The 14,416-nt window shown below is 37.1% G+C and overlaps 2 protein-coding genes across 3 annotated transcripts in view; both read right to left on the bottom strand.

Moving 5' to 3' along the window:
• Positions 1–14,416, bottom strand: part of LOC146480451 (ataxin-3-like) — a 14,931-nt gene continuing 515 nt past the window's right edge. The window contains exons 3-11 of one of the 2 annotated variants that reach the window (XM_085109622.1): positions 12,382–12,497; positions 11,243–11,287; positions 10,917–11,002; positions 10,003–10,069; positions 8,378–8,465; positions 7,115–7,288; positions 6,967–7,021; positions 1,208–1,323; positions 1–881 (exon numbers count right to left, since the gene is read on the bottom strand). In XM_085109622.1, the coding sequence (XP_084965748.1) occupies positions 823–881; positions 1,208–1,323; positions 6,967–7,021; positions 7,115–7,288; positions 8,378–8,465; positions 10,003–10,069; positions 10,917–11,002; positions 11,243–11,287; positions 12,382–12,497 (806 nt within the window). In that variant the 3' untranslated portion in view covers positions 1–822. The remainder of the gene's footprint in view (positions 882–1,207; positions 1,324–6,966; positions 7,022–7,114; positions 7,289–8,377; positions 8,466–10,002; positions 10,070–10,916; positions 11,003–11,242; positions 11,288–12,381; positions 12,498–14,416) is intronic. The other variant, XM_085109623.1, reaches the window with a different exon arrangement.
• LOC146480452 (uncharacterized) lies at positions 5,020–6,550 on the bottom strand. The gene is made up of 2 exons (XM_085109326.1): positions 6,024–6,550; positions 5,020–5,521 (listed from the first exon to the last, which is right to left on the bottom strand). Exons 1-2 carry the CDS (start codon positions 6,229–6,231, stop codon positions 5,388–5,390), a joined length of 342 nt encoding a protein of 113 aa, XP_084965452.1. The 5' UTR covers positions 6,232–6,550; the 3' UTR covers positions 5,020–5,387.

Below are 14,416 nucleotides of genomic sequence, written 5' to 3' on the forward strand. Positions count from 1 at the left end.
TCCTTTAGTTTAGCTTTTTATTGTACAAAATTCATTTCATTTCCAGTTTGATACTTTATACACGCAAATTCAAAACATATGTTCGAAAAACTATCATTTGAGAGTAAGTAGAACTAGAAAGGAATAAGTCTTACAATCACTTATCTCCCAACAACACTTTCTAGGCTATGGAAATAAGGATTTGGCGATTTTGCAAGATATATAAGTACCAAAGAAAATTAAGAAGTCATAGGATGAGGCAAAACTATTCTGGACAGATTCTGGAGAGATTGATTGGGAGAATGCCTTGAACACGTTAACAATACTGCCAGCTATGCAGGCTTTAGACTAATTTACCAACAAAACAGTAGTATTAATTTTTTGGTAAATATCCTCAAAATTCTTTTCACTCATATGCATTTTCATTTATCACTTCATTAATCTCTAGGATGCTTCTTTTGGGAGAATCCGAAAATGGATTTGTTATCTCAGATCATTGGGATCATGCCGCATCAAAGGAACTGATGAATTTGAATTTGGATTTGTCGGTTCCTTTGATGCGGCATGATCCGAAGGATCTGAGATCACAAATCCGTTTTTGGTTTCTCCCAAAAAAAAATGCACTCATAAGAGTAGTTCCTTGTTTTTCTTAGAGAAAGTAAAGCAAGCGAACCATGCAAGAAAGGAGACGCGATGCCTGCTTCCCTCTGTGTGTCGCATCTCCTCACAGGAGGCAGTTTTAGTGTGCACTCGTAGCTCGCTCACTTTCCTTTCCCTAAGAAAAATAGGGGACCACTTGTAGTCTATGTTAATCTATATTAATAATAAAATAATATCTATCAGCTAGATCTTTTCAAGGGATAACTGGAGAGCAATTTGAAGCATTTCCTCTTCTGATAAATCTGTGATAAAAAATGCAAAAAGACACATCATTAGAAGGTTGTCAAAATGAAGCACCAAGCCAAGGTTATTCACTGGCCACCAAACCTGTTTGAACAGGTTTGCCAGTGAAATTAACAATAAATTTCATTTTTTGTGCAAAATGAAAGCAACATTTATGTGAGATGCAAAAAACGTTTCCAACTCTTTGCAAGAAACGTTTTTGCTTCTATGACAAAATGTTATGTTGAGTGGAGGTGCAAACAGGGAAAGATTGGTTGAATTTTGAACTTCAGAGTCTGCATGTTACTGAAAGGTGTAGTAATGCAGTGTTGAGGAGGAATCATACCTGATGCTCCTTGGTTTGGTTGTGGACCTGGTCCCGTTCTTGTCTGCTGACATGCATCTGTTGCTACGGAGGCTTGCTCTGTTATTGGATTATTACTGTTTTGGTTTTGTTCTTGCCTGGAAATAAATATTACCCTTCAGTCCTAAAGGTTCATTCCATGTTGTGGTTAAGGGCTGCTTGTACAATTAAATGCTAGCAGGAGCTTGTAGCTCCTGGAAGGGCCACCTACGCTAGACAGGCATAAGGGTAGATGCCAGACAAAAAGGTAACCACCTCACCAAAAGAATAATGGACTTCAGGTGTGGACTAAAACCCCTAATTATAAAACAACAGGAACAGAAACATCAACAATGCCTTCAAAGCAACGTGACTTGGGTAAGAAAGAGCCTCTATTAATGGTTGAGGACTATGATGTTGTGCAGTGAAGGTAAAAAGGAGCTAAAGTTTCATGGAGTGACATTGAAAGTTCTTTGAAAGAATATTATTACGGCCCCAAGTTGAGTTAAGTGAAAGAGGTTTGTTGATGGCCTATCCTCTGAAGGGCCAGTGATGGGCTTACATCAGTCAGTCAGTCAGTCAGTCAAAGAAAAGCAAAATTGTGTTGGATTATATTATAAACCTCCCAAGTTTCACACATTTTTGAATTTTTATAGATTTGAATATCATTATGTCATATCATAATGGAGGTTAATTTAAACACATCTGAAAATCTAATTGTATGGTTACAGCATTCATCCTCCATAGACTCAGCTAAGTACAAAAATAACTACGAATGTAACAAATTTCTTGAATTTGGCCATCAACCTAGTACATACAGTCGAACCTGTATATAACGGCCACCCTCGGAACTTGAGGAACTGGCCGCTTAATACAGGTGGCCGCTTAATACAGGATTACTAAAAATACTCACTGGGCCTTGTCTAATGTCAATTTTAATGGTGTATCATACAAAAACATTTCATGCAAGGAACAATAGGACAATCAACACTCTTTCAAGAGATCAATACTTTAAACAAAGTTCAGTGCCAACTTGTAACTTAATGGTATAATGTACGTAACATTGTGTAAAAGCACTGTGCAATAAATTGTCCTCTACCCTTGTACGGTGCACAGTACTGCATTTCTAACTCACTTACTTATGTGACTTGCAGTTCACAACATAATATCTCATTCCGTCATTTCATAGTTGTTACGATCGAAGTGGAGTTATAACGGCAATGTTGCTAATTAAAAGTAACACAATATATAACAAAATTCTTCAAGTTAAAATAGGAATAGGGTAAGAATTACAGTGACTTAAACAAGTGGGACACGTGCGTTTGGCACCTCGGAATTTGAAACTTCTGTTTGTAGAGCAAATCGTTGACTGTCGGCACTCCCAGCGACAATTCCTGTTATCCATGGTACTGTGTATATAGCTTTTCCATACAAGGGTGGCCGCTTAATACAAGTAAAAATAACAAAGAAAGACAAACATGGGACTGCTACAAGGTGGCCGCAGCCGCTTAATAGAGGTGGCCGCCTAATACAGGAAACAAATACAGCGTTTGTATGCGCGAAAAATCGGGACTTTAAAAAGTGGCCGCTTAATTAAGGGTGGCCGCTTAATACAGGGCCGTTATATACAGGTTCGACTGTAATTTTAAAACGGCTGCCAGTAATATACAACCCACTGCCTTCACACAAGATGGATAAAATTGAGTTTTGGTAGACATTTAATGAAAGAAAAATTGTTGACAGAAATTATTTTGAATGTTAAAGTGCTACTACGATCAAAACTTCATGTCACGTATGAAACAAACATACGTTCTTCACAGCTTATCCGATGTGGCTGTACGTGTCTTGGTCACTGAAATGAAGTTTGGGCCCCGCAAATTGAAAATATTGAGCCTTGAAAAGTGGTGTTTTCGAGTCCGCCATTATGAATTTATGTTCCAGTGAGCCCGCGGTATGAAAGTGATTGGAGTTGCGGTATTTTATTCAAACCTATTGTGTTTTTGTCGTGACGTAATACTCTCAACTCGCTGATCGAGCGAGTACTGTAGTTTTCCTTCTGGCGACGAATTTCAGAGCTGTTTTGACCACAGAAAGCTCTCCTGGATCGTCTGTGCATGATATAGGCAATGGAAATGACGAAGTCATGACTCTGTAGAGCTAGTTCCATCTGAAGAAGAGGCAGCCGAATAAGTTCAGCAGCTAGCTCTTTGCTACAAGAGGAGGAAGAGCAGACTTTGCTGAGTCGTTCATCTCTCGGGTAAGATATTAGAGATAGAGATTAATATTTAGATGTGTTATTTGCTGTATTAACAAAACAGGCAAGCTTTAAAAGTGTAGTGCCTGAGAATCCGCAACAATGTCAGTTGACTACTAGTCAGTTCATTCCCCGGAGGGAGGCTACCGGAGACTCAGTTGAATTGAAATCGAAGTCAAGTTTAGGTTTTTAGCTTTACTTTCGAAAGTTTGCCTTGGTGTTAAATTAGAGTGCACAGTGAAGTTTCGGTTCCGAGCAAGCTTACTGTTTTTGCGCTTTTTTACCACGGAAAAGGAATATATATTGTAGTGAAAAGCTCTGTACAATGACTTGAATTTCAGCTGATCGTTCCCTTGTAATTGATGCTAAGTTTCCTCTTGGTTCAATATTTTCTCAGGTGCAAATGTTCAAATTGCTCCCTTGAGCGACTTACCAAGCCTGGAGAGTGCTGGTGCTGCATGGACATCATTGTGTACAGATTTGAATAAGTACAGTAATCAATAAACAAATAAATTTGCAAGGCAACAACAATTTGCAATGATTTGTTTTCTTCCCTTGCATCATCCTGAACAATGTAATAGTAACAGTCTTTTCTGTGTACATATATTTTTGTAAGGTGCCCTTCATCAGGTTAAACAACACTGCACTAGATGCGTTAAACTACTGAAGAAATGAATAGCTTTATAAATGAAAATGTATTAACATCCTTTCTGGTAACAAGCATCCACCTAGGCAAATGGGGGGAGGAAAAGTAGGAATTTTGCAAATATAGATTGAAAACAATATTCTTGGGAGTTAAAGTTTGTGATTCAGGTATTAATTGAAAATTTTTTGCTTATTCTAATGAAGGGTCAAATCAACCTAACAACAAACATCCTTTGTCCTACATGTCTAAGGGCAAACCCCCAAGCAAGTCTTGATGAGTTTCATACACTGTTGCTGTGGTAACAGTTCTTGATACTTTCACTTTTGGTGCAGTGAGAGTTGGGCAAATGCATGCTACCAAAAATGTAGTAAAGTTGAGACTGTTGTGAGCCACCTTTGATTTTCTTCTCAAATGTAGATTCAATTTCATTTGTACAACAACAAATTTATTGGTGAAACAAGATTCTGGCACTCTTTTTCAAACGAACATAAAAATAAAATTATTAATGTACTGCAGACAACGAACCATAGACCTTATTCCAAAATAGCTACCATATTAATATTCTTTTGTTTATATTCAAATTAGTATTTCTTTAAAACCACACCAAAAGAAAAAACATTTGAATTCTGGTTGCTATATTAGTTGCCTATTAGCAGGGAGCAGGGGGCAGAAGGGGGGGGAGGGGGAGGTGGAGGGTCATGAAAAAATAAGCGGTGAGAAACAGAGGGTCACATAAATGTATGCTCTTGTGATCATAATTTATAGTATGGCAGGAAGAGCGAGTCATATATATAAGACAAAATAAAATTTGTTAATTTAAGTCATTATTTAACAAAAGCAAGACAAGTATTAAAGTATTAATGTAAAGGAAATGTCTAGCATAATGGAGTTACATGATGTCAATGGGTTCTATAGATGATTTGAATTATGTTGGGGTAAAATGGTTCCAGTAAGTAACTTACAGTTTGCCTCCATTCTTGTTTTCTTTTTCTGGTATTTTAGCTACATTGTACTACCTGTTCAGGGGGAGGGTCATGAAATTTCATTTGCATCGCTATGGAGGGTCACATCATTTTCATTGCTCAATTTAAAATCTCCACCTCACTCCCTCCCTCCCCACTAATTTCTGACCAGTCCCTAAAACAGAAGCCTATGTAATGGAAAGAGTTACAAAGAGGAGGCATGATGAATGGAGAGAAAAGAGTTTTTTTATTGATTCTATTTGGCAACTGTTGGTTGAGGACAAAAGATCAAGAAAAGCCCTCGAGGAAGGTCAGTGCTCTTCAACTGCTAGTTAAGGAGGAGCACTGGCCTTTTCTTGGCTGTCCATATTTTTCACTTGTTGTGCTCTGCAAGGCTTGTTTTGGCCTGTATTTAATAGTAAGAGCTGGGTTTTGAAGTTGTTGCAACTCAGCGTCTGAAAAATAAATCAAAATTTAAAATACATTACCAATTGAACCTAATTGATAAGAAACAACTGAATGTGAGGTTTTCTTAAAACCTTCCTTAAACCAAAAATTCAAACTATTTCTTCAAGAAAACTACTTAAAAGAAAGAAGCAACCCTTTTGTAAACGCCAAAGACCACCTTATCCAAAGCTGAGTGAACATGGATAATTCAAGTTGTTTTCTTCGCGTTTGTTTGCACAGTTTTTGCCACAAGCTTTATTTGCACAAGCAAAGTCAACACAAGCTTACTCTTATCGCACTGAGATGTTTTGGAAATGCTTCGGAGGGAAAAGCTAGTTCCGAGAGCTAGTTGCACTTACATTATTTACTCGTTCAATCAAAGTTTAGTACTTTAGAAACGCAATATAAAATGTGTATAAAAATTTGTGACTGCTATTTGTATGGGTGCTGAACAAGGTATCGAGGAATCACCAAAGATAAAAACAATATTCACACATTTCGCCCACTTACCTTTCACCGCTCTTTCTCCTTCAGAGATTTTTTTCAGGTTCACGATCTCCTGATCGCTTACCCTTTTCAAAAGATCCAGGTTTAATTTGTGTTCACTGACTTGGGTGGAATGCCCGAGTGTCCCTCGAACTAAACCGAGAAAATAGCAAAACGTGCAAGACAACAAACTGGACCCACACATCTCTCGTTCTGTCGGCCGGACTCGCATGCAGTGCAATTCCTGCCGCTCGATTAGAGCAGTTACTATACCACTGAACAACACAGCGACTTCCCGCCATTGAAAGAACGAAACATTTTTCGAAAACGTGTTCGAAATTTAGCCTCGTAGGGCTCGCGTTGAGAGTTTGACGTCACTTGTTTTTACCGGGTGACCCGGCCTCTGTTGTCATTGGACACCATCTGCCTTTGGTAACCAGGCCGCAGGAACATGGCGGTTCAATGGCGGATGAAAATTCGTGGAGTTTGAGCGCAAAAAAATCGCACTTCCCTTCATCTTATGAGGATATAACTTGGAAATCGTGTACTTTAGGACATAAACTACCAATCAACGGCAAATAAAAGGTATTCGAAAATTTGATCGTAGTAGCACTTTAACAGAATATCAAGGCAACAGAGCAAATGTTTAACCTGCTAACTTTATCAAACAAGTTGATTCCCAGCCAAGTGCAGTTTTAAGATTTCATTCATCTTTGCATGCAGTGCCTTCATGGTCTGCCTACAATTTCATACATTGCTGAGTTTGCAAAATTAATAAATTACTTACAGTAAATGTTTTATGGTTTTTGTCTCTAGATCTCTTGCCTTGATAATTTCAACAGCTTTCTTCATTGGTGTCCACCAAAACCCAACTTTATCTACCTCTGTTGTTACATGCTGGTAACCACTGTATTATTTTATGACAAATACTCAAATAAATTATTAGTTTTTTTATTAACTTATGTACCTTGTAAAATATTTTTCCCTTCTTTTTCTAATTTCCTCCATGTTATCTGGCTTATCTGATGGTTAAATGAAAACTAGCTTTAATTCGTATGTTGGCACAAATATTGTATTACCTTATGATAATTTATTAGAATAAACCTGCCCCTTACCTTCACCTCCTACTGTAGCTTGGTGAAGTGCTGCTGTTAAATCCGATTTATTAACAAATTTTTGGGAACCGTTTTTATTAGAAGGCTTTTTCTCCAATTTAGCTGGACAAAGCTTTAATAACTGGTCTGCTTCACATTCTGGTAACCTTCCCATCACAACAAAAATGGAATAACCTGCAAATTAAAGGAAAGAATTATATATATTTTACTCAGGAAAGAATGAGAATGAGAATTAGATGGGCCACAGCTAGAACAGAACCACAAAGAAAGGTCAGAAAGTAACAAACACTGGCTGTGAACACACTCAGAGCTGTGCATTATGTTGTTCCAGAAGATGATCAAATCCCATCTCCTATTGAGCACCCACCCCCCAATCCTTCTTGACATTCCAGTTTAACTGCAGCCCAGTTAGCTCAGTTGGTAAAGCACCATCTGGACTGCTGAACGGGAGGTCACGAGTTCAAGGCCCGGCCAGACCCCTCACCAGGGTCTTAAAATAACTGGTAAGATCATGCTTGCTGTGGTTAACTCCTTGTCTCAGTTCAGATCATTGTGTCATTGGGAAGTAATGTTAAGATGTTGGCATAGTCTCCTTCACCCTTGCATGTTAGTTGTAAGGGGATGTTCGAAAATGGTGCTGTTCACAAAGAGTACGATCTGGAGTGTCATGGTCTATCTGGCTTGTGCTGTCATTGGTCTGGGTGGGTGGGGTGAGATCATACATGGACTGAGGCAGCAGCCAGAGGCACCTTCTACATGCTGATGTTCCAATCCAATCTCACTTCTCTGGTTCCTCTGCAATTCAGCTACTAGCTGCAAGTGAGGAAAGGTGGCACCACATCTCTCTCCCTCTATTTAATATCTAACTTAATTAAAACTTTTGCATTTTGAGACCTCCCTCCCCGCTGGACGTTTTTAAATAGAATGAGCTTCTGTTGGGGTTATGGATAACAATTGGAATGGCACATTTGATCATGCATGGGTGGGGTGGAAGGGATGAAATCGGCATTTGAAGATGATTAGCTGCCTGAGGCTCCTTCATAAGCCAGTACCTCATCTTATTCTCATTATCACATGCAAAGTAGTACCAGGAAATGTAAATTGAAGGATTTGGTTGAAGACTAGGTTAAGCAGAATATTTGGTCGTGAAATCCAAATAAGCATTACTTTTAATTAGTCTTCAACCAAGCCCTGCAGTTTTTTGTATATCTTATGTAAGCTTGCAAGAAATTTTAAAGAAATTAAAACTTAAATTTTGATCACCTTCTGTCTGTAACTGTGTAAGATATAATGACAAGTATGTCTCTGTGATTAGTTCTGGTTTGGCCAGCAGCGAGTTGAGGTTGAACCACTGCAAACGGGAAAATGAAACATGTCATAATTTGGCACTTTGCTTCTAATAAGTGCCATTGCTCTAATTAGCACAACAGACTATGTCTTGTTAATAAACATCTCTGTTTCAATCAAGAAGTGCCCCTCTCTTCAAATGCAAGCATCCCGTTTCCCTTTTTAACAAGTTCGTGAATGCGTGCACGTGCAATCAACGAGTTATTGCGATGTGGGGTTTTTGTCACTCGGTCGGTGGGCCGTAAACTTTATATCAATTTAATCGGAATTTAATCAAAAACAAATTATTTATGAGTCAACCTATAGTGCATGTATTCACCATCAGCCGCCATTATGGGACAAAAAAAAAGGACGTAAAATCAACTCAACGAGTAACTTATTCTTAAAAGAAAACAGCTAGTAGGTGTGTTGTCGGCAAACTCCTTCCATTGACCAAAACTGAGGGGCAACTTTCCTTTCAGGACGGATATTTTCCCAAAGTTGGACTTCAATTAATCTCCCACGTAGATGCTCTTTTGGTTCGTCTTGTTGGGGAGGAAAGATTGCGTGACAAGCCAAAAGAGCGTATGTGAGAGAGGATATACTTCGACAGGCAGAACTGCTCGTTTCAGCAAACATCAAACGCAAACGGTGTGAGCGATAAGATCGATTCACCAGAACAAATGTAAACACTGAAAGTTTGTAATCATCACAACGCTTGACGTATTTATGTTCACTTGGATAAAGCCAAAATAGCAACTTCACCAAGATTGAAAGCTTCTTCCAATGATATAAAATGCTGACAGATGCCGTCGTTTGAACGTGGAAAGGAACATTACCATACTGAAAATAGCAAGATTTTGGTCACGTGCTAGGCAACCAAAATTGTTCTCATGTATCAAGTTTCATTCGGTAAGAACATGATGCAAGAAAAACATTACAGACCACAAAAAGAACGTGTACGTCCACCTTTCTGTTGCATCGCGTATTGAAAGGAATCTGAGTGCATGTGTAAAGCCCCAGCTAAACAATCTAACATTGTTGTACAACATTAAATGTTGTACAACAATGTTAGATTGTTTAGCCGGGGCTAAATGTTGAAAAGCCGGCTAAATGCTTCAACATTTGTGAAATGTTGGCCGAAATGTCTGACTGAAAGCAAAACATTCTGTTAACAAAAAATTTTGAACACACATCATCAAACATGGAGTGCTAAAGGTTTCAACGTTGTTGTACTAACAAAATTAATGTTGTATAACAATGTTAGATCTTTTAGCTGGGGCTTTTAATTGTTTTGCTTGTTAAGCAAATAACATTATGTACATAATGCATTCCCGCAATGCGACATGGTGTCCACAAATCCTTGTAGCTTAGTTTGATGCGAGTACTGCTACCCGGCTATTCACATCTTAATTCATGAGTTGGCTCACATAAGCCTTTGATCTCATTGAACAACATATCTGATTCCATCTGCACTGTCAGCTGCTGGGTTACAACTTTCCAGTTTGAAAATAAATTTTTAATAATTTATGCACTTAAATTTAAGTAGAATTTTTCTTTACCTGATGACCAAGTTTTCGTATTGTTAGCCAATGTTGTTGTAAGTTACATATAAAGGCCCTCTGGTTCCTATTTAGAGGTCAAAGAGAAGTTAAAATCTTTGTCAAATATGATAATATAAGTATACACAAACATTAAACTGCAGTTTGCAGTTACCCGTAAATGTGTTTCTAAAGGTCTGTATTACCGGGGACAATGAAAAACGAAAAAACATGTTTGCTACAGTAATAATAATAATAATAATAATAATAATAATAATAATAATAATAATAATAATAATAATAATAATAATAATAATAATATTTAATGAGGGGGTCCAACTCGCCAAGGTGGTTTTCAGTGGAGCCCTCCTTACCTACCTAAATACATAACCTAACAAAATACTAAATAAATCATGAAAAGCATATATGTTCCTAATAGTAAAAAGTCAAGTTATCGCATAAAAAATAAAAACAAGGTTTCAAATTAGTCAAAGTCTTTCAAAAAAAGTTTTCAGCTTTGCTTTAAAAACAGATAAAACATCAGCTTCCTTTAGGTCAATCAGAAGGCTGTTCCAGTCTTTTGTAGCTTTGAAGATAAAAGTTTGTTTCTCCCAGTTAGTTCGAGGAAGAGGCAAACGAAGATCGTTGGAGCGTCTTGTGTTATGGGAATACACAGCTTGATTTCTATTAAAATTAAAGTCAAAATCAGTCGATCCAATGAGGCATTTGTGGATTGAAGTACAGTACAAATATCATATAATATTTGGACTTTTTTTTTTGAATCATTTGTTTTATAAGGAGTGGAGTTGATGGTAACTAAAGATTCTTTGGGTCTGAGGTTTTTACCCCTTTCTTCAGGGTTTCTTATAAATCAAGAAAGAGATAAATAATTATTTATAAATGGAGTTACATAGTTATAGGCTACCAAGGCTTACTGAGGGTTTTCTCTCGCCTGTTTTGCTTCAAGGCTTAGAAAGGGAACCAGTTCAACTTCCCATACTCTAAGCGCATTGCATATAACCTTAAAAAGTAAGAAGAAACAAGAGTCAGACCACAAAGAACTTTTCAGAATTAAAAAATCAATCAATCAATAGATCCAATCATCAGTCATCCAATAAACCCATTACCTGTCAAACCATTTTGTCCATCATACATCACTCATTCACTCCAACAAGAGTTCAAACAATCAAATACTCCATCAGGCAGTCATTTCACTGAAGAATGCTTACAACAGTGAAAAAGTTAATTTGCTTTTTAATACCTGAATGGAGAAAAATCCACTGTCATCAAAGTTTGAGGAGGGTTGCTGATGGAATCAAAATGAAGAAACAATAAATTATAGTACTGAGTGTCAATTTGTTACATAATTTAATTAGTGTAATTTTACAATAAATAAATTCATGTAGAGGACAATAAATTTAGACATTCAAAATTAACATAGCTTATACCAGTTGTATTAAACTTCTGTTAAGAGTACAGTATGCTGGTCACATGATACAAAAAATTGTAAACAAAGTTCTCTTGTCATTCAATATTGCATGCCTACCATTTGCTATAGGATTTTATTTTGACAAAAAAAAGTCATGTTTTGAAATCATACAACAATTAAGTAAACATGACATACATAACAAGTTCTACTCTTTATTAACATGAAACAACTAATTATTACTTGCATTGTGCCAGGCTTGCCATCAGGTTGGCATGTTGTATACAGCAAACAAAACCTGTTCAAGCCTGGATGGGTTAGTAATGTGTGCATGCGAGCTGATGCAGGCTCATGCAAAACAACAAACAAGTCAACAATACTGCTCAGATTACAGCTATGGAGTAGAAACAGTAAAAGCATTTCAAAGAAAACAATCTCTGTCAGTAGTAGTTTTACAAACCGAAATATTGCTGTTCGTGTCTTCAAAGATAAGGTTCCAAGGTTGTAAATTTCATCCCGTTAGTTCAACCAATCAAAAAAAGGTCCCCTGCTCTAAAGTTCAGGCATACCCAAATAGCAAGCTTGGAGAATTCCTATTCTAAGAGGTTCTTACTGTCCATGAAAATGTGAACTTTCATCTGGATTTTCTTGCATTTCCTTCATTAAAATTTGCTAAAAACAGGTTCTGAGGTTTCAAATAATTTGTTTTAGTTAAATTAAATTTGAATTAAAAGGATTTAGCCTAATACGCACTGACAAAGCCCTGTGCTTGAGTAGTTTAAACTCAAGACTCAAAGGCATTATTTCACTTGCAAGGGTTCGGGACACAGTTTTGTTCTAGATTATTACATTTTGGGTGATTTTAATGACTTGGTAAAAAAGAAAACACGAGATAACTGGCTTTTGATGTGTAAGATAGCACATGCCATATTATAAGTGAAAACCCTTTGGAGCCACCTTAAATGAGGATATACCTTTAGGAATTCTTGGTAATCGTGTGATGTCACATCTCCCTCTGCCATTCTCTCTCTTTCATCTTCATCCAGCTGCCTTGCTATATCTGCTAGATTCATTACTGTAAAATAAGGACCTGTATGGAGAATTAAATATAATTTGAGTTGAAAAGTTAGCTTAATTATAGCCCAAGAATATACTTGCATGGCCAAGGAACACACCAAAACTCTAGCATGAAGTGAACTGGCTAGGTGGCCCATGTCTGTGACATAAGCAGTAAAATAGACAAGTATTTGTAACTTCAAAGAGTGTAGATTTTGAGCCATTATTGACAGACTCATTTTTGGCCGAACTTAGGTACATGATAATAAAGGGTCATTTTCATGCAAAAGAAAGAGAATTAATAAGCTTTAGAAATACACAGGCAAGTAAAAACTAGCGATATAATGTTCTGACGTTTCGGCGACGTCATGACGCCACTCTCAAGGAATGAATAATACAAGTGAGTTCAACGGAGTAAGATCTTAGATTTGCTTTAATGGGTAATTTAAATAAATACTTTGGTGCGGATCGAATCTGTTTGTACATTCAAGCATGGTCTTAATTATTTGATGTACAGCATTTCGTTAATTAAACAATCAAATTTGTTCCTGCATTTTTTCAGTACTTTGAAACAGCTATGGAGGTCTTCGGGGACTGTGCTCGCGTGATTGTTATCATAATGTTTCCGCACAGAGGATGAAGTGCTGTTGTGGCCAACAACGCGCGCATGCAGATGACCACAAGTATAAAAAAGAAAGAGAGAAAGAGAAAATAACCAACTGAAGATGCATCATTCCTTAATATAAAGCGAGATTTCCATATAGCACTTCAGATACTCTTTAAAATTTTTAATATTATCCTTCACTGAAATATAAATCCTCCCAGTAATAAATCCTAACAAATAGAGTGTTAGGGTTGCTTACATTGAAGTGCTTCAATCTTTTCCTATTTTCAAACCTAACCATTTTTGAAATGCAAATTACCTCCTAACAAATAAACCATTTTCCAAAAACATATTCCCCTCCTCCCCCCCCCCAAAAAAAATCAAAATAATATAAATAATTATATTACAATATAATATAATATATAATATAATATGTATTTTTCGTACTCTTGTTTTGCCTTTTTTGTAACCTGTGTGGTGAAAATAAAGAAGCAGAGTATTTGAAAAAAAAAAAAAAAAAAATTATATACCCAGGTCTTATACTTGGAATTAAAAATTACTGTTGGAAAAAATCAGGCTGGAAAATGGGAACGAATGGATTTTAAATGAAATAAATGTGATGGTATATTTCCAGCCTGGTGAATGAATGAGAATGATGTATTATTCTAGAAAGTGACACAGGCATACTCGGAAAAAAGAAATCCGAGTGCTCCTATCAGGAGTCGAACCTTAGACCTTCCAATTACTAGTTCGGACGCTCTACCACTGAGCTACAGGAGACTCGTGGGAGCTAAGGCCATTAAACTAGGTTTAGATGCCAGATCTGAAAATGGCTATAGAAAATTATGATTTTTACAATGGCTTAAACTATGGTCAAGATTTGGGGGGCTGAGTGTTGTGCCCGCATCAAAATTCCAAGGAGTACCCCCCTCCCCCCTCCCCGTCCCACATTCCCCTCCCAGGTGAATGTAAGTGTTACATGTGTACAGTAGTACATCGAAAGTCATTGGTTCGAGGCTTAGTAATCTCCACATTTTTGTGTTGTTTCCTTGCATGCACCCTTCATGCACAAAGTAGTTCCTTTGCTTCACTTTGTCTCCCTTGACCAACAGCCAGTGGTCAAGTCAGTCTGACAAGAGACCTCACATTTCCAAAAGTAACCAAGCCAGTTGCGGATAAAGATAACGTTCATGCTGATCTTGTTACACAGAAGGCATCTATGCTTAGTATAACATCATTGATCAAGGAATTTGGTCTCATTCTGTGGCATGGCATATATATTTTTTAACCTACCTGTCAATATAATAAAGTAAACTTCCATAAATACCTAGTAAATTCTCTTACAATAT

Source organism: Pavona decussata, unplaced genomic scaffold (genome assembly GCF_977016875.1).
Source record: "Pavona decussata unplaced genomic scaffold, jaPavDecu1.1 SCAFFOLD_53, whole genome shotgun sequence".
Classification (NCBI taxonomy): domain Eukaryota; kingdom Metazoa; phylum Cnidaria; class Anthozoa; order Scleractinia; family Agariciidae; genus Pavona; species Pavona decussata.

What these genes read in the sequence shown, in the direction of transcription:
- LOC146480452 (XM_085109326.1), bottom strand. Translation starts at nt 6,231, where the DNA reads ATGCGAGTCCGGCCGACAGAACGAGAGATGTGTGGGTCCAGTTTGTTG. An exon ending in AGGAGAAAGAGCGGTGAAAG is followed by an intron (nt 5,522 to 6,023) that starts GTAAGTGGGCGA and finishes TTTATTTTTCAG; the next exon opens with ACGCTGAGTTGCAACAACTT.